The sequence below is a fragment of the Diuraphis noxia genome, unplaced genomic scaffold (genome assembly GCF_037042655.1).
Source record: "Diuraphis noxia isolate RWA-SAM2 unplaced genomic scaffold, SU_Dnox_SAM2 contig0003, whole genome shotgun sequence".
Taxonomy (NCBI): domain Eukaryota; kingdom Metazoa; phylum Arthropoda; class Insecta; order Hemiptera; family Aphididae; genus Diuraphis; species Diuraphis noxia.
The window spans coordinates 68,766,078-68,789,930 of NW_028301713.1; the positions used below are offsets into that span (position 1 = coordinate 68,766,078).

At 26.8% G+C, this 23,853-nt stretch overlaps 1 protein-coding gene across 3 annotated transcripts in view; it reads left to right on the forward strand.

The window, feature by feature from the left end:
* Positions 1 to 23,853, forward strand: part of LOC107166611 (GTPase-activating Rap/Ran-GAP domain-like protein 3) — a 370,828-nt gene that overhangs the window by 245,948 nt on the left and 101,027 nt on the right. For 2 of the 3 annotated variants that reach the window (XM_089222594.1, XM_089222595.1), the window contains 2 exons: positions 11,179 to 11,248; positions 23,735 to 23,821. In XM_089222594.1, coding sequence (XP_089078720.1) covers positions 11,179 to 11,248; positions 23,735 to 23,821 — 157 coding nt within the window. Of the gene's footprint in view, positions 1 to 3,487; positions 4,048 to 11,178; positions 11,249 to 23,734; positions 23,822 to 23,853 lie in introns of all 3 variants that reach the window. The other variant, XM_089222593.1, reaches the window with a different exon arrangement.

Genomic DNA, 23,853 nt, shown 5'->3' on the forward strand with positions numbered 1-23,853 from the left:
TATATTTTCGACGAACGTAAAATGATTTTCTCCGTTGCTGGCAGATTGGTCTTATTTTCTATTCCATTTTTTTTTCTCTCGTTTTCCCTGCTTTTTTCGTCCTTTTTCGCTCTACGAGGAAATATCGAACACTCGCAATCTCCCAACACCACCACGTCTTTCATCATATTATATATATTATACCTATTATGTACCTTTTATACGTTTATACATCATATCCTTAAAATATATCGTCAGTTTGATCGAAAAATGCCCTCTAATCAATCCGCTAACATATTTAAACCTCATATTTTTTCACTAAAACGAAAGAACCACCGCTGATCCACCACGACGTACAATAATAATTGTTTGAACGGTATACAATACATGGTTTGCGAAACGTATTTTAATAATATCATCAAACGCTCGGTTTTATAATAACATTTAATTGGCTTTATTTGAAAGATTTCAATCTATACAGTGTGTACAATAAGTAATATTAATAATTTACAGACAGTTGACAACGTATATGCACATGAAGAGGAAATCACATATTTGAGACACCTCTTTAATATAACTATATTATATTACATCGTGGCTGTACCGTGTTTTGATTAAAAATTGTTACGTTTCGACTCCACTTCAATCATCGAGTGCAGATTGTAATACTTAATGTTAATCCTACTCGATGCCGTGATAAATGTGTTATCTACAGAATATCGTGTTATATTTGCCTGTATATGGATAATAATCCGAAACACTTTAATTCTTCTGCCATGATATGTTTTAATTGTTTACATTTCCTCTTTGAAATATCCAATTATTTTGTCAGGTATTAATTTTTTATGATTACAATATTGTCATGAACACGGATACACTTTTGTTAAGTGCACAATCACAATAGAGTATATTATTATGACGTTATAGTAGGTATTATTATAATATAGTAGTTAATATTCAAGCATGATGATAATATTAATTTATTGTTATTAATAAATAAATTTTGTTTATTCAAAATACTCATATTTACATTTGTTGTAAATTAAATCTTACGATATTTATGAACTTGTCTAAGAATTTGGAGATGTTGAGTAATTTATATTTGTAATTCATATTTAATTTTAGTATTAACTAGTATTAATTAGTTTTTCATTTTAAAAATTATATAGATGTACATTTTTTTTTAATGAAACATACAAAATATACATAATATATATAATATATATTTATATTTCAATAGCGTTTCAAACCACAACTTACTAATTTAATGAAAAAATAAAGCTTTTATTTTTTTTAGTAACCAATGAGTAAATTTATCTAATGATTTATGGATCTAAAACTTATTTGTCTGTACTTTTATTATATTATACACTGTATAATTACAAATATGAAAGTTAAGTATTTAATAACATTTATTTTTATTACATTAGATGACAATAGTATATTTATTTTTCTTATACCGTATGACTGTTTATAGTATTTAATACTCTAGTATCTATAAACAAAATTATTATAATCGTTAGCTTTTATGCTGAATTTAGAAATTAGTGTATACCAACCAAACTAATAATAATGATTATACTTTAATACTTAACATTATAATATATAATTCCTATATTAAATACTGGTTTTTACAATGAGCCTTTGTAAATGTATTTTAAAATTGGTATGAAATTCGTTTAGTAAGCTTACCTGTTAATCATCCTTGACATTTATATAGTTTCGTTTTATTTAAATTAGTTTGAAAAAAAATCAATTTCCGTTTTAACTCCACAAAAGACAAAAAAATAGAGTGGTGGGGATAAATAAAGTAATAATAATAATTGACAAAACAATGTACGGAGTTAATTATTTTGCGGACATGTCTGATGGCTAGTAAAGCACGTTTGTAGAAATAATCGTCTTATAGAGCATATAAAAGTAACACAAAATTCCTTCATTAATTTCAGGAACAATAAAAAAATACGTATTCATATTACCTATATGACATATTAACGTACCTATAGGAGAATAGTTATACACATATGAGAAAAATGTAGCGTGTCTATAAACTATAAAGTTTGAAAACCCTAAAGTCTTATATTTTGAAGATCAAACATCATGATCACGGCATGCAAAGATTATTTAGTTTAATTAACAGTCTATTTAACAAATGTATACACCACGCAGTTGTAAATGGTTATTATTATCTTTAAGTTTTAATCCAGAGTCTTAAAAGATAAAATTTGATTCTTATTCTACTCTTCTTGGTAACATGGCTGCATGAGAATGGTTATTTTAATATTTTAATAATTAACACCACAATATCGCAGTTAAAGACTTGTGTATCGACTAAGTGATTGGTACATGATTTGTGCCCTAGAAAAAAAGTAGGTTCATAAAAATAGTTTCATTTAAATGTTTATCAATTATAAATATATATTACGAAACAATAAATATACTTGAGTAAAATATGTGTATATATAATATATAAATATTAATGGACAATTTACTCGATTTGAATTATTTATTGACATACAATTTTTTTATAAATTTATTTAATTTGTAAACCAATACCTTATCAAATATAACGTGAATATGGTAAAATAACATAAACAATAGCCTTTAATCAAAATAAATACTGAACATTTAGCTGGTCGCCTATAGCAATTTGTAAGTAAATCAAGAGGTAGGCAGTATTAAAAAGTTTGGGTGACATAAATTAGTTAATTATTCGACCCTATCTTCTAAAAAGATGTTTTTAAAATTTGTATAATATTACCATCAATTTATCATAACTTCATAACTATCTTTGGACTCTTTCTCTGATCTAATGTTTGGTTAGCCAACCCATGTAGTATACGAATATATGAGTATACGATATGAGTATGGGACATAAATTCATGTAGATAATGGACTACGACTACCAAAATATTATATTATAAACAAATATTTATATTTGTATTGTTGTGTCAGCTTTAGTTTTCCGAACTCAAAACATTGATAATAAACTGGCCCACTTGTTTATTGTCTGTCCATTCGGTAAACGAGTTGCCAATACTTCCAACATTATTAAACTGCTGATTTTTATATCCAAATATATACAATGTAATTTATTGCGCCAATCGAAGCGAAAAAATTAGTTTGGTTTGATTAAAATGAAAAATGAAAATTACAAACTACATTTATTTAAGATATCAGTCCAAAAGTTGTTTATTTATATTACTAAATGTATAGGTAGTATAGTAATATTAAATTATTTTTGAATATTACTATAATATCGCATAACTTTTATTGAGAAACTCTACATAATAATATAATTTTTATATATTTCAAGTAGTGCCTACTATAATTAGAACTCAATAATACCTTCGTAGATCTATTTAGAACCTATTTCAAGTGTTTATTAACTTTTTTAAAGTATTTTACCCAAATTTGTTACCTATACCTACCTAATAAGTAATAATACCTAATATATTACAACATATCAATAACAACATATGTATAATCGTGTGTATTTTGCGGATAGATTAAGAAAACGGCGAGGTTTAGCGCGGAAAACACAAACAAACGAAATTCGAAAATCGCCGGAAACTTGTAACGGCCCGTCCCCCGTCTGTGACGTTCAACCGATTTGTGCACGTGCCACGTGTCGAAACACCCGTCCGATTGTTATTACCGTAATATCGTCGTAGCCATTCACGTCGTTGTTGTTGTTGTTGTTTCCAACACGGACTCGCGAACGTGGCGGCGACGGTCGTCCGTCGGAGGCGGCGGCGGCGGCGACGGTTCGGCAGGCGAAGCCGAACGGACGTCGTCGTCGACCACCATGAAGCTGGTGTCGCGTCTCCGGGGCGTGGACAGCAGGGACGTCCAACAGCAGCCACTGCCACCGCCGTCCACGTTACCGGGTGGCCGGCGGCTGAGCGTGGCCGCTGCCCCGCCCCGCGCCGCGTCCGCCACTGGCACCTTGGCGGCCAGGGACCGGTCCAGGTCGTTGTGTGTCGAACGGCTGGGCCTGGCCACCCTTCTGCACCCGGCCGCCATACCGGTCAGAGAACTCAACAGGAGGCGGGCCTCGTCCGCACTGTGAGTATTTTCATTTAACTATAGTTTTTAAATTGCCGTTGTATAAGTGCACGAAAGTTTCATGACGACACTCTGTCTTTGCGAGGCCGTATACTTAAAATATTGTATGTTTAAAATTTAGGGAAAATAAGAGCGATGTGTGTTATGATAATATAATAAGTAATGATTTAAGGTTCCGAATTTGCAGAATATAAACATCAATACTATGATTATGATTTATGACTTACGAGTTACGACCATTATTGATTATAAACAGTACTATAACATAACTATACCATTTATAATCAATGCTTATTGACTTATGTTTACTTTATATTGGTAATTCGATCCAATTGTAATATTAAAATACGAAAATATTATACATTCCTTTATAATGACTCTTACCCGTAGTCCATACTATCGGCTCTGTATGAAACGCCATAAATAAAACAACAGAAGATTACATATTTTTTTCGAGAAAAATATTTTATCACAATAAGTAATTTAGATATCGTTCATTTCTTCAAGATATTTGTATTGCATTCCGAAATATTTTTAGATAATCAAGAAGCAAGCCCCAATTTAATCACCCGTAAATTAAGTTTGGAGTAGAAAAAATGACTCTTCAAAGTTGATAATGTCTATATTTATATATATAAATAATATATAAGTATCGTCATAAATTACGTACAATGTTATTTATTTATTTTCGTTATCATTTTTGATTCTATTGTAGGTGTTTTCCCTAAACTCACACTAAAGATTAATATTACTCTGCAAGTATACAAACACATTTACCATACAATTTATCAAAAAAAAAACCGTCTGCCGGCTCTAAATGGACTTTGTAATTTAGAGTCGTTAAAGTTTTAAGTTATAAATAGGTTTTACACATAAATGTTAAAAAAAAACCTTTTTATAAATAAATTGAGAGAAAATATAATTTAGTAATGAGTACAAGACTCGGTAGTTATTATCTGTTAATAAACTTTATTTTTAATTTCAAATAATACAACTAAACTTAGGTGTCTGTAAAAAAAATTTCAACTTTAAAATTAGTCAACCATTTGAGGAACCTAAATATGTAACATGATCGTATTGTTGAAAATTTTTTTTTATTATTATTATAATAAGCCACAACAACATAGATTATTGGCTTTTGTTATACATAATGTAGTATAATATAAATATATGTATAGATAAAAAGTGTTACATTTTATACGTGTATAGAAAAGGCAGTGGGATTTCTACAATCGTGGGTGTGTGATTAGATTAGGTTATATAATTTAGTTAATTTTAAGAAAGTGAATATTTTTTGGATGTTGTCTGGATCTGGGCCTAGAGCTTCTTGAAGATTTTCAGCTAGCTTGAGGTTGATTCTAATGTCGTTGTATTCTCGACAAATTATATTTAAATAAAAACAAACTGAAAGACCGGGTATTTGACATTCATCATTTTTTTCATATAACTTTGTAGTGTCTATTAGACATTTTTTTTTTCTAAATAGTGAGCCCTCATTACTTGAATTCTAAATCTTAACAACAATGATCTTGATTGATATTTTTAAAACTATTTTCAAAGTAGGTATTATTTTACGTTTGGAAAACTACTATGGAAATTATTAAACATATTTTTTAATGACATTTTTATAGATAAAAGATACTATTCTCAATTTATGGTGATTATTTACTGTGTCATAAATTGAATTTCATTAAAATACACATTATTGTAAAATGAACATTAATAGCTTATTATATTAATTAGGTAATCAAAATGCACTGATTTATAAAATTATACATATTTTTAAATACTTTTAAATTAAACATAGTTAAGGTTTAAAATTGTAAGTAGATAATTTAAAATTAATTTGACACCATATTATATTGTGTATTACATAATATATAATGTTAAAAATTAATAGTAAAATAATAACGATTTTATTATTTGTATCTATTACCTACTTCCTCAGTTGTTGTTATTATTCTTTTTTGAAATAGATTGAATTAAACATTGTAAAAATTATACATATATATTTAAGTTGTATTCCACTAATAAAATAAAGCTTTTCATAATTAATCCAAGTATAATTAAAACTATGTAAGTATTTTAAGTAAGAGATAATAATTATGTTCATTTTATAAACGCTTAGTAAGAATTGAATTTAAATGTTCTATTCTAGTATGTCTATTTTATATTTATTAGAATATTGACATGATAATTCATTAAAAGTATTATCCAGAAGAATTACGTATATATAATATTTCAATTTATTTTAATTAAAACTTATAACGTAGAATTGTTGTGAATTGTATAGAAAGCCAAATCTATCTATGAAAGCCAATTTGGAATAGCCCTAGAAATTATTTTATTTAGATCTAATAGTCTTTATTAGATTGCGCTATAGTTTTATCTTAAACGAATCTTTAAATTATACGTTATACCAAATGTCCATCACTATCATAGTAGACATAACACTTTAAAATGATTGGACGAACGATGAGCTGGCTGGCAATATTTTTAATTATTATTTATTATTACTATTATGATTTTCTTGTTAGTCGTAGCTTGGGACTACTTACCAGATTTATGATAAATCCATAAAACCGTTTTCAATTCCCACGGTGCATAAGGTTATTATACTTTTCAAAGTGATGTTTGGATCGTAAAAAAAAATAAATATTATTCGCATTCAAAAAGAGAAATATTATACCCTATAGTACACTTTAATAAAATTGCGTTATCTGGGATATTGATTCATACTAAATATTTGGCATGTCACCAAATGTTTTAAAACCTCAAACTAATATGTTTCTTATTTCCTTCTTACGTTTTTTTTTATATAATATATAATGTTGTCTTAAATACATAATATTTTTTTATGTTGAGCAATATTACTTGTATGCCCCTAATCTTAACCAACTGAAAAATTATTTATGCAATTATTTATCATTTAATTAACAAGAATTTTCATGACACATTTTACAATTTGCATGCATTTGTTTTAGGTGTATATCAAAGATTAGTAAGGGAGGGGTCAGTAACTTGTGTCTCAAACCCCACCAGTATCACAAATTAATTTTTACGAATTTTTTAAACAAATATTTAGATTTTAATTAACATGTATTTGTAAAACTAGTATTGAGTATTGACATTTTACCTGTTGGCCCACAATAACCTTTGCCCTAATATTTACATATTGTCCCACATGTTTTGTAAATTAATGTTTAATTACCGAAAAATAAATATAAATTTGAAATTTGAATACGTAGTATACTGAATATGATTAAGATTTTAAGTATTAATAACTAGATTATGGGTTGTAATTCATTGAAAAATAACAGTTATAGTCAAAAGTAAAATTTTAAATACTTTTATTATGATTGTAATTCATAACAAATAGTATTTTTTTATTTAAATAAATAAATTATAATTCATAGCACGATTAATATTTAGATTTGTCATTTTGCAAACACATTTCTATTGGATAATGTTTATTTTTAACGTTTTTTCATCGTAAAATAGTGACATACTGAATCAACTATGCACAATAAATAATCCTATAATATAAAACATTAGGCGTATACATATTATTTTTTTTTTTTTGAATCTCTCTAAATGCAAATATACTTGAATCGTTAAGAATTTTATTGAGTACATAATGTTGTATATTTTATTATGGTATCAATTCAAGTGGAAAATTTGAATTTATTTATGCATTTTTATAACAAAAATGCATACAAGCGTAAACTCTCGTGTACTTGATATTTTCCTTTGAATACTCGATTTCGTGTTTTACAGCTTTGCAACATGTCATGGAGTTATGAAAAAATAGTCAAATTTTTGAGTATGGTTAATTTTTTCACAGGCAAATTTTTAATAGTAGTTACTACCTATACATATTATCATTTTGAACTCAATTTAAAATATAATTTAATTAGTTTATATGCAATTAATATTTCTGAGGTCATTCTATAATAACTATTATAAATTATTTTTTTAGTAGTATTTAATAATTATTATTTAGATTTATAAATTAAGAGTTTTAGTTTTACCATATTAAGAATATGGAACACTATAGTGTCCGTTTATGTAAGTTGAACTATTTTTTCTTTAATCAGGTTCAATAGTTTGAGTTATTCATTCATTGTTTTCATTTAGATTAATATATTATTTTTAATCGACAGTTAGTACAAATACATATGTTAACCATTGAAGTTTATAAAATCTCATTTTTTTAAACTTAAAAACGAATTAATTTAATTTAATTTAATTTCCACCAGTGGCACCATATACATTTATAAGTAGGGTTCGGAAGTTATAGGAGCCAAAAAAAGCAAAATATGCAAGAAAAAATTATAAAATATGCAAGAAAAAATTGTAAAATATGCATGAAAAAATTTGAAATATGCCAAAAAAATGTATTTATTTACCTATTAAAAGTGTGTTACTTATTTGTTAATATACATGAAAAAAAATTCTAAATACGTCTATTTAAAAAAATGTTATTATTTAAAAATTAAAAATATGGTGCGTTACCGATTGGCGTTTGAGATTTTATTGAATAGTTAAATAAATATATTTTCATTATTTATGAAATACCAAATAAATATATGTTGAATAATACCTGTTAGGTTGTTTTTCGCTTTACTAGCGTTGTGTTATGTAACATTATTTAAAATAAATTGGTTAAGAATGAAAAAAAATTTGATATTTGTAGAAAATATTAAATATGCATACAAATATGCGAAAATCAATGTAAATCGACGAAATATACACTTTTTCTCTAAAATTATCGAAATATGCAAAATATGCATTTTTAATTTTCAATTTTTAAACTCAACATTGTATAGCTCGGATTTCTAGCTTGGTCTGCTATAATTTGAAAGCATACAGAACAATATGTAACTCCTATAACTTCCGAAGCCTATTTATAAGCTATATAGTATACAATATTATTATTATTATTTATTGGTCTTAAGTTAATTAATAATTTCTGCTTCGACAACAAAGGCTAGCATTACATTTAATATCATGCAAAGAAAAAAAATATACGAGATTTACAATATTATTATCTACCTATAAAATTAAAATTATAGTTAAGTATGTACAGATATATTATATTTCAATACATTTACCTACATATCCTGTAACCTGAATGTAACCTGGCTCTGCGTAATCTTCTTCTAGCATACATGCACTCTTTTTGGAGTTTTGAAATCTCTGACGACCACCAGTAGCATGGCTTCTTCCCCCAATTATATTATGTCCCATTCAGCAAACAGCTATTGCACATACTACTAAGGAGTTTGGAGCACTCTCTGGAGTTATTTTCCGCCGCTGGTGCTGCAGCATTCATGATGAAAGAGTCTAGTTTTTCTACATTAATTTTCTTCCAGGCCCATCAATTGCTTGCTGATTGATGACTTCTAGCCTCTGCTTTTAGATTGAAAAACACGTATATAACTACCTACCTACTGTTATAGATTCTAACCTCATTAATTATAGAAATTATTGATATGAAATAATTAGATTTTACGATAACAAAAGAAATAAACACAATGGGTACACTATATATTTTATACCCGTATGTATATATAGAAGAAATTAAAAAATTCAATGCAAAATATTGCAAAAAACACTGTTTTATTGGCTTCTTGTTAAAGTTTTATGTTAGAAAGAACTTTTTTGATAAACTGTTTTACAGCTTTACTGTTAGGTAGTATCTTATTTATTTTCATTCTTTTTAAAAGAAAATTATGCAAATAAGCAAAAGTGGTTGATTTGTTTTACAGCACAAGTTTTAATTAAAAACAAAAAAAAAAAAATAAGTACAGTCTATTTTTTTGGTGAACTTAAGTGAATACTATAATTTTAAATAATATCAATGTAGAAGATTTATTATCAAATGTTATGAATCGCAATACATTATTGTAAAGTATTTGCTTATTAAGTGTTTTTATTTAATATCTAGAAATATTTAATTGTCAGCACACTATGCCTATGTTGTCACAGGTGTAATACATTTAAAAAAAAGTAATAATTTTCTTATAAAAATAAAAATATTTTATTATATTATTGCTACGAATATCTCAACTCAGATGAAACATGATAAATATATAGATTGAAATAGTTACTCAATCACAATATTTATCACCATAAATTAGCATAAGCTATGATTCATAATATTCCAAAAGATTTTCCTTCATTGATTATAATTGATTCGTCTTATTAATTATGAGTAACTTCATTGTTATAGAACTTAACTTTTAATGTTCATTATGATTATCTTTGTACTTCAAAATGGACAAATTTTTGTTAGTTGGGAACATATATTTATTCTTCAAAATACTAGCTATAATGCTACATTTACTCAGCTCAAATATTATTTAATTTAAAATAGAAGTTGGTATAATATTATACGAATAAAAGTAAATTAAACCATATTTATTTGATCAATTTTTGTATAATATCGTATATTAGTTGCCATAATATTTAAAAAGTTGCTAATTTATTTATTCATCAAATTTAAATATATGTAAATTTTTACTAAAGCTGTTTTAAATTTTTATCTCATCATAATATATTATAATATGTACACATAGGTAACTTGTTACTTGTATATTTTACAATTTGATAGTTACTAGGATTATTTAGATCACCGTGATTTTCTTAATTGTAAAGTTTCTGTTATATTATTTTTTATAACTTATATATATTTCTTACAATATTAATTTAAGTTTTCTACAAATAAATTCTAGCTAGGCCAAAATAAAGCGTTGGTACAATGAATATTCATTAAGGGTTATATAATAAATAACTACTAGTTAGTTAGTTGGTATAATTATATAATAAATACTATGTAATACATTAATATTTTTTTCAATAGTGCGATTCAGAAATATAATTTCATAAAAATTCAAAGTATAAGTTATTAAAAAAAATAACAAACCTGATTACGAATGACAGGTATAGAAATAAAAATAATTTTGTGTTAAATTATAAGCAAATAAATAAATACTGTGTAAATTCTTATTTCTCTAAAAACAATTTTTTTTCTAAAACCTACCATTCAAAAAAAAAAAATATTGTAATTGAAACAAAATCACAAAATACAATATATTCTAATTTAAAACAATTATTTACTTTTTTCAGATCGTCTTCCAATGATCTCATATCTCGACGTGGTGTGTTCAGCAGGCGTCATTATGGTTCTGTTGAATTGGTAAGTAAATTTACTTATCAGTATTAACTATTAAGTAATATTGGGGGATATATGCGGGAAAAACAATTATTAATACTAAATAAAATTTAATGAATCTATAAAAATGAATTAAAATTTAAGTGCTTTTTAAATCCAATTTAACCATGTGTACAAAGCACATTAGGGAGATATTTCAGAAAATAAGAAGAAAAAAAGGGAAATTGAAGAGAAATGATTAGATTCGTGATACGATTTTATAGGTAAACATAATACATAAGGTAGATATTTTTGGTTGTAGGTATGTAGCATGTTGTCGTCGCCACTTCTTGTTTAAAATCTGAATTACTGATAAAAAATACTACAGAGATGCGTATATACTATACAGCATCTACTTCTAGCATTGTAGTTGATTTAATTCGTTCTGAAAAAAAAAAGGCTTACGTTTGTGACTACAGTATATATAATATATATATGAGCTATATCAGAAACGTTTTAGTGTGACTGCTCAGAGATTTCCATTAGTCGCTTTATTCGTTGTAGCTTCCACCTCTTACACCAATATTGCTATCTCCTCGACTAAAATCTTTGAAGGGGAAAAAATAATAAATATCCGTTTTATATCATAACCGTTTTGGTAGCCATTGGGTATGAGAGATATTTTTATAAAACCCTTTTCGAGGCCAACGCTATAAAGTCAACTTCATACTCACTACATTTTTTAAATATATATAATAGTATAATATTAAACTCAATAACAAAGTAGGTACGTTTTATAACTATATTAAAATAGCATGAACATTATTTAATCAAGGAAACAACTATGAAAGAAAAACTGTTGAATAAATCACGGTATTATAACAGTTTATATCGACATTTAAAGATTATTTTACTTTCTTGGAATTTTCCTCTGAAATGAATTTAAAAGAACATTCGATGCCAAAATGTATATTTGGTAATTCGTCACATAAGTCAAAAACACGACTGTTTTATGGTTTGTTGGCCTGTGAAACGGTACTGGCAAAATGTTGTATAATTATATCTGTTTCATTTCTGAACTTCAACAGTCGTTTAAACATCTGCGACATCTGTGAATCATAGGTAACTACTTAGAAACATATATCTGAGAACTTGACTGTCTATGTTTTACTAAAATTAATAAAATTTGAGCTTCGTTTGTTGATGATAAAAACCTTCACTATGGACTTGACAAATCAATTAACCACAAAGCATGCAATCGTTTTTCACAGTATTTTGTGAGTAACTATCTCATCGTTTCTATGTCTGAATTCGAAGTCATATTACTGTGGTATAGTCAAATGTTTTGTGTTACCTATTGACAATCATCTCGGGTAATACTTTTTCTTTCTCAGTATAGTTAGTAAGGCAGGAACATATAAGAACTTCACTGAATACCCTATATCTGATGAATACCCTACAAAACCCATTTTCTTTCTTCAGTGAAATTTATCGATGGCTTCGTACTGACATAAATAGACAGAACCAAATTACTACAGCTACATCTTAAATTGTGTAATCTTAATTGTCATGTTCGGTTGAAGGCCGTTCAATGACACAATACAGTTCTTCGGTGTTGGATTTCGTTATTCGATCATTACACACGTACGCATATCATTCTAATATTAATAATGTATACTATACTATGTACAAAATGTATTGTCTTTTCAATATAGAAATAAAATATTTAACATACTTTTTTTTATCGCACTGTATTATAGATTCAAGGAAATGGAAAGTTAATGAATTGGTTTTAGAATAAAAATGTTTATTTTTTTAAATTTTGTATCATATTATCTAGAATGATTGTTCAAAAAATGTTATGTAAAAATTATAGTAGCTCAAAGTAGTGTAGGTAGCTATAAAATACTCAAAAAACGTAATTTTCTAATTATTTCAAAGTTAGTTTTGCTTGATAAAAAAAAAAAAGAAAAAAAACATTCACCTATTTTGAATACAATTAAATTTAAGTTACACCTATATATTTAAAATAATTACGTAATTATGTAATAATTTTTTTTTAATTTTAACTACCTATCAAATAAACACTGTGATAAACTTAACTTATTTTAGAATCATTTTATAAAATATATACTAATACCTACACTGTTTTGATTATATTACTGTAATACTGTGACTTGTGAATCTAAATGAATGTCAAACATGTCATAGCCATTTGATTTATAATATAATAATCTAGTTAAATATAATGCGCATACACAAAATATACCCGGTCTAGAATTTTTAATGTTTAGTTTTATACATTTTATTTGAAACAAAAATTAAGCTCACACTTTATATTATATAAACAGTGTGATATTGTATATTATTTCAGAACGTGACTGCTGTTTGTCATTCTTCGACAACAATATCGTCTATCTTTTAAACATTTAACACACATAGTTTTGTCACAACCTATTTGATAATTGCATTGTACATGGCAGTAAATAGTTTGTTATTGGTTCGGTAAATTTTTACAAAATCACTAATTAACGGCAGACCCACTAACATTTTATGATTATTATTATTATCAAGCAATATTTTTTTTTATAATGATTATAAGACTAAAATAGTTACATAGTATTGTACAAATAGTTCATACATTATCTTAATTTTAATATATACATAATTATTACCTATATCATGACATATTGACCTTTCGAATTAAACTATTTATTTATTTTAAATTCACAAATACTATTATTTAATTTAATATCAATATATAAATAGAAGTACCTAATGGATTTTTCAATAAATCAATAAAAATTACTAAGTTAGGAATATTAAAAATATAATATAGAGAATTCAGCACCTAATTTAGTTTGTTATTATTAAGAATGACTCTTTTTTTGTTAGATTTGAACCTGTAGGATTTTTTCCTTTGTCAAGAAATTTGAATATATCATTATAAATAATTAGATGCCTAATATTACTATTAGCAAATCCAACTTTTATACATTATTTGTGATATTTACCACAAAATTTGTGTTTTTATCAAGATTGGAGTGATTTAACATAACAATTCATTAAAAATTGTGGAAAAGCGTTCAAAAATTTGCATTAAAGGAAATTTTTCGCCATTTATACGTTCATGACTTTTTGGAAATGCAATTATCAAAGTTAAATAAACCAAGGAAGATTGTTAAAATGTTTGATTATACTTATGTATATTTATATTTCCTAATATTAACAAATTTACTTAAGTTGTTATGGTAAATAAGAAATACAATATGTAAAAGTTAAAATAAATCTTTTTTTTTCCTCAGAGATATTTTTTCGAAATCTTTAATTTAAAATAAAGAATGCTAAAATTAATTAATAATTTAATAGTTCAATAAAGTGAAATAATAATAATACATAGTTTCATTGTTAAAATATTATAAATTAGTATATCCATAAACGTGTATGCTAAATTAATTAAAATAATATACGTGGGTGTATGAATTATAATAAAATATTAATTAATATTATATTAAATGCTAAATTATCCATGTGGACGAGATAAATAAATAAATGACTCTAATTATATTTATGAGCCTGATTATAATGCTCAGGTTATTTATTATACGTTCTTAAATAGGACCATCAGTCACACGAAAACAACTCAACGAAAATGAATGAACTAATACAACACATGAATAATGCCTACAAATAAACCTATTAATACATAACTATATTCAAGAGTATCTGAACAGGTACGTGGGTACACTAAAACTAACAAAACTTAAAAATAATAATTTTACAATTACTTTTAATTCTTCTATAATAAAACCATATTATTTTTTAAAGTAATCAGTCATTATTTTATTTTTAAATAAGTTTTTCATAAATAACTGTAAATGTCAAAGATTCTTATCATATTATAAAGCTAAAATTTTGGTAATGTAAAGATTAGGTAAAAAAAATACATGAATAGTAGAGTAGAAAATAAAATCTAAATTAAACAAAAAATCAATGTACCTACCTACTGGTTGATACTTCATTTCACATACAAGCAGGAAACTATAATAACACAAAAATAAATGCCTTATAGTATATCACTGAAGTGTGTTGAGCTAAAGATAGTATACTTTAAAATTGACAAAATATAATTTTAAATAGAAATAAAACGAAATTATTGAAAATTCTATTTCGATTTTCAAACAGTACACTTGGGATTATATGAAATCATTGATAGGTACATTATTTTAGCTGTGTATAATATTATAATTTATAGGTAATAGATTTTAACATAATTCAAATATAATATACATAGATTAAAGGTATTTGCAAAACAAATTTAGAACTTTCTGAACGATCATTACTTAAATGAATATTGTTTGTGTATTTTAAAATTTTCATTCTAAGTAGTTGTCTAAATTATGCTAAATGGCTTCGTTTATAATTGTTAAGGATTCCTAGTCAATAATATTTTGCTCGGACATTTAAGTGCTATAAATAAATAATAAATCGAAATTATACTTTATTACATCAAATTCGGAGTTAATGTGACTACATGATGTTATTTATATTGAAAATGCATAATTAATTATTATATATGATGAACAATATTTATTTAACCCTTATGGTAATTTCATAGAAATTATAATGTTAGTTTTGCACTTACGAATTTATACATACATACATATATTTTATGTATTGTATACTTAATAATAATTTGCGAAGTTGTTGGAAATTTATATTTTTACCATAATAAAAATTATATTCAATATCTCCCTACTTGCTTTAATAATTTAATCGTATATTTTCTAAACATTAAATATGCCATATTTGTATTATCATGTTTATGTGAGATTTACTAAATAAGTAAATAATGTTTGACAATTTTTACTAAATTTTAGGTTTTGAAAAATTCACGTTTTAATTATTTTATTTGAAATCTTTCAGATTTAAAACGTATCTGATAGTAATGCCAAATTCTGTTGATTACCTATATCAACATGATTTTGAAATTTCAGTGATCATATAAAAATAAAAATTATGGTATTGACATTTAGGATTGGCAAAGTTTGTGTAGCTAGTGTTATCAAAAAAGTTTTACGAGTTACTTACCAAAAACTTTACACTTATATAAATATTATGGTTGTTTAACTTATCAAAATAGATGTATCATAATGTGTACAGTGTATTGACATATTATAAAACCACAACATCGTAACATAATTATAGGCATTGACAAAAAATGTATATTTACTCTTGAAAGACGTTCGAATTTGTCTAGTCGTAATTCCGATAATTTAGTTTCTCGAGTATTAGGTTGGTAAGCACTAAGCACAGACATTGAAATAGCATGGAATTGTATTTTGTGAAGAGGTTTTTCTATGGTATGTCGGAGAGTTAATGTGAAGAACTCAGACAAAAAATGTTCACTCCTATCTCGTAACTTTGGTATATATTTTTTTGTGTATACCCTTGAAGTCTTTGAAGATTGATGATTCGTTGGAACCGTAAATCTTTAGAACGTAGGACATAACCACGCTGAGAGATACATATCTAAACGGTCACAGGTTCTTGATGCTTAAATGTTTGCCACTTAAATATGGTTGAAATTATGTATACCACTAACAGGATCCAGTCAAGGATTTTGGTTAAATTATGTAGCAACTAAAACGTACTTTACATCGCACTATCTCACTATATTCAGCTTTATCATCATTATTAATGATTAGGTAAAATTATATAAATATATAATATTTTAAAAGGAATATTAAATACTTGGAGTTCTTATTTAATATTAAGTTAAAACTTAAAAACCATTCAATTGTTTTTGTCAACTTTGATACAAATAATCTTATTTTAATATAAATGTGAATAATAGACAATTAAATGAGGCAATTTTTATCAATTAATATAAATGTTGTAATAATACAAAAACTTTGAAATTTTGAAATTTTTTAAGTTAAAAGTAAAATTCATTACAAGTGGTACCTATTTCAAAATATTTTCAAATAAATAGCATAATAATGTACCTAATATCTTCTTATTTTTCTGTTAGTGCTTTCTAGCTATCAAACGAAAATAAAAATAAAAATATATAAATAAAATAAAATAATAATATTGAGTAATTATTTAGAACAAATCATTGAAGAGTGAATAACTCCATATAATGTTCATGTACATACAATAAGTTATCTAAAATACATTCACAACAAGGTATTACAATGCTCCACTAAAAGTATCAATAAGATAAATCGTAAATTAATGAAAAGCATCTCAATAATTATCTTTATGGTGTTGGGTTATAGATTCATTGGTTAACTTACAAATCATTTTTTTATACTCAAAAATCACGCAAGGTTCGAAAAAAATTATTGTGGTACTAAAAAAAACATGACTCAATCGATTTTATTAGGAGAAGGGGTGCTTGAAAAATACCCAAATGTTTTGATCACTATATAAAGCAAGAATTTTCAAACTTTAAAAGCAATGTAACCCTTTTTACCAATAACTTTTTTAGTGTACCCTTTCTTAGTTACTAAACTAAAATATATATAGTACAATTTAAAGACTTACATACATTTTAAACCTTAACCATATCACTTAAAAATTTCGAGTACCCCTAACGGTTACGCGTACCACATTTTGAGAGTCCCTGATTTAAAGGGTAAGAATTGAATTGAGTGAATAATAAATTATGGGACTGAAAATAAATCTATACCTATAACACCATTGGTCCATGGGAAAAAATTTTAGCATCGCCCCAGTTTTTTTATTTTTAAGATGATAACTGCTGCACAAATAATGCACAAACAAATGTATGCAAGTTGTATACTAAATATCATCAAAAAATATGTATTATGCCATATTTTTTAGAGAAACAAGGGTAATATATACGTTTTATAGTGCGCACTGGATCTATCATTAAATTAAATTTGTAATAAATTAAAATTGTAGGATTTTTTAACTATAAAATCATAATTCTAAAATAAATCATATTTCAAGATGAAGTACATCCACTGCGAGAGACTCTTCGTTCTTTTATTTTTATCGAGTAAACTGTAAACTTATAATTATTTGGCTCTAAAATAGATGGCTTAATGAAGAATTTTGTTTAAAAAAAATAAAAAAGGTATTTTTAGAGTTGAAAGAAAAAGCCGAGGACTCTTCGATATATTATTTCTTTTAATAGACCATATTTGCCACAGTATGTATATCTATACATTACTATTCAAATACGATAAACTCATTCATATTCATAATTTAATTTAACTATCTGTCCCCTTTACTATACATGTATGATTTTTTGATAATAAAACGAAAACCTATTTTTGTATTTTTATGGTTGTTAAATTTCGCCGTTTCTTTTTATAAGCTGAAACATGTTCTAGACATTTTAGTTCACACGCATTTTTATCCGTTAATTTGCATGTAAATCATTCAAAATGAAAAACAGCAAAAAAATCAATAAAATCAGCTGCAAAAACTAAATTATATTATGAAGAATCAGAATTAATCAAATTGTAATCGCACTACCAAACTAAGGAACTATTATTTCTACTATTTATTCACGTATACCCCCTAAAATGTATTCATAAACGCAGAACTAGCTGATTGCCATTTTGATTTTTTGCTTGATTTAACTAATATATGTTTTTAAAATTGTATGTAACAATGTTTATGTAAACACTTTTTGAATTTTTGTTTTTGCTTCAATTTGAGTTTTAATTTTAATAGCAACACGATAGTGTAAATATTATAAATCAAATATTTAAAAACTTTAAATATACAAAACATATAGGTACACATAAAACTTATTCTTCGTAAAGCAACTAAAAAATACTTTGAATAAATTGCACATTTCTAAAATATCACAGCATTAAAAAAAAAAAAAAACATTAAAATAATAAAACAAATTCATTTAGATCATTTTAGCTTTAGATAATTAGTTATCCTTTCTCAGCATCAAATGATTAATTAATCAAGATAAATATTGTCGTATTATGCTTAAAATAAAAATTATAAATAATTACGCTTTTCGGATTATAAAAAGTACCTATATATTTTTAAAACATTTAAAAAAAAAATAGAAATCTACCAAATGTCATCTTATTTTTCGTTATTTTAAAAGATTAAAAGTATTTTATGATGACAACATATTCATTACCTTTTCATATAAATTCATAACATTATATCATTTATTGTAACGTGATATATGTTTAAAAAAAAAAAATTCTAACATGTTTATAAATTTGAATTTCGAAGTGACTTAACTTAATTATAAACGATTGATGACAGATTCAGTACATGTACTTATATTACGCATATATACAGTTGTAAATGTCTTCTCACTTATTATATATTTCTATAACCAATCACATATTAGTCGTATCTACCAAATACTCGTATGGTCTGTATTGTCTTAAAATATTCAATATACATAAAATGGGTTTAGTTATTTAGGTCATGGTGTTGAAAACATATTCACCGGAAACATTTACACAATACATGTGTGTGTGTTTATGCATATATTTAAATATTATATATTATTTTAGTGACAGAGATTTTAACCAACTGACAATTGATAATATTCCAACATAATAGTAGGTATTATGATGTTGTGTTGGAATATTTTCTGAATTCTGACGAATTTTCAAACGGAGATGGAGATTCTATTTCAAATTCGAGTAAAAGGGTTATCGATCGAAGTCGACGGCGTGTGTGAGAGATAAGGAGACATCCCTTCTCCACCACCGATGAACCATTGCTCCACCACAGTTGCATTCGCTCGTATTGTTACCACTACTGAATTTCAATTCATTTTTTTCGCTTTCCTTTTCTTTGACAATACCGAATTCACTCTATTAGTGTGCGCTCACGTCGCTACCGTACGTCATTAACTTGCCTGCCAGCGTTATACGCACGACGACGTGGACGATAAATAATTATCATTATTTGCATCCGTGATTAATCCTAACTGTCATTAACCGACCCAGTAGTACAGCCTCCTCTCTCCATTGTTGGTTTTTCGATTTTTTTAAATTTCACGAACTCATAAAATATTTGTAATGATATATTATATCATATAATACCCCTATGGAAGGGGGTTAGAATACTTCCACGGCTGATCAGCCTGTCATAAAAAGCGACAAATTAGGTTGCGTCAGGTCGACAGCCGATGTAAAATTTTTGTCGAATCTATATGAGAGGTTCAAAAAATTATGTAGGCGTGTTTTCCCATCTCAAATTTTCACGGAGAAAGCAAGTGAGAAGAAATGTAGTAGTTGGGTGTGGAGTTAGTCTGAGAGATTTGGTGACCACTACCAGCCGGTTAGGTTAGGTTTGGTGCGGTAACCGCTTCATCAATCACATGAGAGGGTCTATCCAACGCCCGTGATGTCAACGGTGTAGGAAAAACATCACAGATTTGGGAAGTAGATCCATGCCCGAGTAAGAAGAATAGGTTTAAAGTGAGATATGGTACATGGAACACTGACAGGTAGATCCAAATAATTAGTAGAAATTTTGCGAAAGAGAAATTTGAATTTCTGTTGTGTACAAGAAACGAAGTGGAAAGGAGAAAAATCAAGGGAGATTGGTGAAGGGCACAAAATAATTTACTCGGGAAAAATAAATACAAGGAATAGTGTAGAAATAATAGTATTATATAAAGACGTGAAACCAAAAGTAGTAAAGGTTTTCAGGAAAGTGATAGAGGAAGAAAACGTGTTGAATATAGCTAGTGCATATTATGATCCACAAATAGGATCTAAGGAAAGTCAGAAAGAAGTGTTTTGGAGGGATATGGATGAAGTAATACAGAGAATACCAGGAGCGGAAGAGATTGTGATAGGTGGTGATATGAATGGTCATGTAGGCTATGATAGACTGGCTACAATAGAGTACATAGAGGGTATGTATTTAGTCTCAGAAATGATGCAGGAAAAGAGTACATGATTTCGCTACAGCGTACGATTTAGCCATTGTGACACATATTTTAGGAAGAGAGAAGAACATTATGTTAACTTCAAAATTGGAAGGAATAAGTCTCAAATAGATTATTGTATGGTAAGAAGAGATAATTCTAAACAGTGTAAGGATTGCAAAGTAATTCCAGGAGAAAGTGTGACAACACAGCATATAGTTATGAAGATCTAGCGCAATAAAAAGAGGGTAACCAGAGTTTAATTGAATATAGATTCCAAAGAGTAAATCAGAATAGGCATGTAGTGAATATGGTGGGTGAGGCAGTGGACGAGATTAATAGTTTCAATTACTTAGGATCTGTATTACAAAATAATGGTAGTTTTGACGAAGATATTATGCATAGGATTATGCGTGGGTGGATGAAGTGGAGAGAAGTATCAGGTGTTTAATGTGATAGAAAAATCTCAATCAGGTTAAAAAGTAAATTTTATAAGACAGTAGTAAGGCCGGCAATGATGTATGAATCGGAATGTTGGGTTATAGATAAAACAATGTGGAGGAAGATGTGTATTGTGGAGATGAGAATGTTAAGGTGGATGAATGGAGTGACGAGAGAAGACAGAATAAGAAATGAGTATATTAGAGGTAATATAGGAGTGGCTCCAATAATAAATGACAAATTGAGTGAGAAAAGGTTAAGATGGCTAGGACATGTTGTAAGAAGAGAAAAACCTGAGGCAGTTTCAATGACAAAGAACATGAGTGTGGATGGAAAAAAGGAAGAGGTAGACCGAAAAAGAGATGGTTTGGTTTGAAATCTAGAGTGCGATATGAGAATGACTGGTGTTTGTAAGGAGGATTCTAAGGATCTTAGTAAGTGGAAATTGAGGACCAGAGTGGCTGACCCCAAATAGTTGGAAGAGAAGGCGAAAGAAAAGAAGAAGAAGATATACATATAACGATATAACAATCGTCGAGTACACAGCCACCGGAGATATGATGCCGTGTTATTATATAAGAGAGCGAAGCACTAAAATTCATAATATATAACTATTAACTATGTATATATGGGTTGCTATTTTTCGGGTTAATGGTGATGATAGCGATATTGTCACGTGCATTGTGTGTACGTATATGGAGACGATGAAAGCTCGATTTCTCGCGGTTGCTGTAAAAGATTCAAATGAAATGCTGGTGACAGCAGCAATGGCACAAGATATTAATATTATATCTAAGAACCTTTTGTTGATAATAATTGTTCTATCAACGAAACAAAGACCGACGATTGTTTTATACAAGTACGATTATTTTATAATGCGTTATTTTTATTATATTTTTATCAAACAGCTGACATTCCTATTTACATTGGCAATATATCATGGCTAAATATATATTATGTAAACATCAAACTCGTTCCTATATAATTTAAACACTCTTTTATGCTCAATAATATATCGGGGTAGGTATAATATAGGTATAAGCGAATACCCAAATTATATGTACCGATTATGTGTTTAAGAGAGTGTGACACTGTGATTCATTTTGTTGTACACAAATATCACAGACCGTTCTTCGAACAAAGTAATAAATGATGTATACTCGTTATTCAGAATGAACCATACATACATTGTAATCCCGACTTCAAACCATGTTTTTAATACATTTTATATACTACTCGTACATACTTAGTTTAGATAGATGAATAAATAAATTTGTAATGAATACATTTCTATATAATGTATATTCATTTTTTCTAACAACAAAACTTATTGTTCCCTTGAACGTTGGTTTTAGAGTAATTTCATTTTAATAACGTTTATTTGAATAGTTATATTTGCAGGATATTATAATATTATTGTGTTGAATTTTAATAATATAATTAATAATTATAATACATTATAATTAAACACAACGTAGATTAACCAATACAAATTTACTATAAGTAACAACGTATGAACTTTGATAATAGTGATTATATGTTTTTCGGATTTTCGAGATTTCAATCAAGTATACTAATTCATTTTTTTTTTTTTTTTTTTTTAATTAAGTAATTTCCAACAACGCGCGGTGTTGCATAACATACATTTTTAAAGTTATTCAATTATACAGTAAATTTTAACAAAATCGTTTCTAATATAATAAAAGTCAAGTGATTAACTATGTTTCAATCCAACATTTAAAGCACTTAAAAGTATACACCTTGTCAGTATCAATTTTTATTACCTATAATGTAATCATAAAATTTGTCCATGAACATTTTATCGGGTTCCCTCGTTGAAAGTCGTAGATAGTCAATTTTTTTATTATTAATACGTAGTGTGTAAAAGTACCTACTTTCTCTGAATTTTAAGGGATTTTTAATTTTAAGTGCCGTCAATTCCGTGTAAATTATGTTTAAAAATTTAAATTATAACATTTCCAAATGCAAATAAAAAAAAATTTAACGAAATTGAAATACCAGAGACACGTCAAGTCCTATTGCTGGATACGGTTGTGATTATCATATTTTTCTAACAATCAATATAAATATAGCTTTACTTAATAATTACAGTTAATTTAAATAAAATATATATATATATATATATATATATAATTTTAAATACTCTGATATTCTGATTTTAATTTTAGTTGCCTCAATTGGATGCATCTGGCCAAGATCCAGGAGGAAGAAGATTTCGAATTGAAAATGGTGACTCTCTCGGAGAAAAAGAAGAGGTAACTAAAAACTACATATTTATATAAATAAT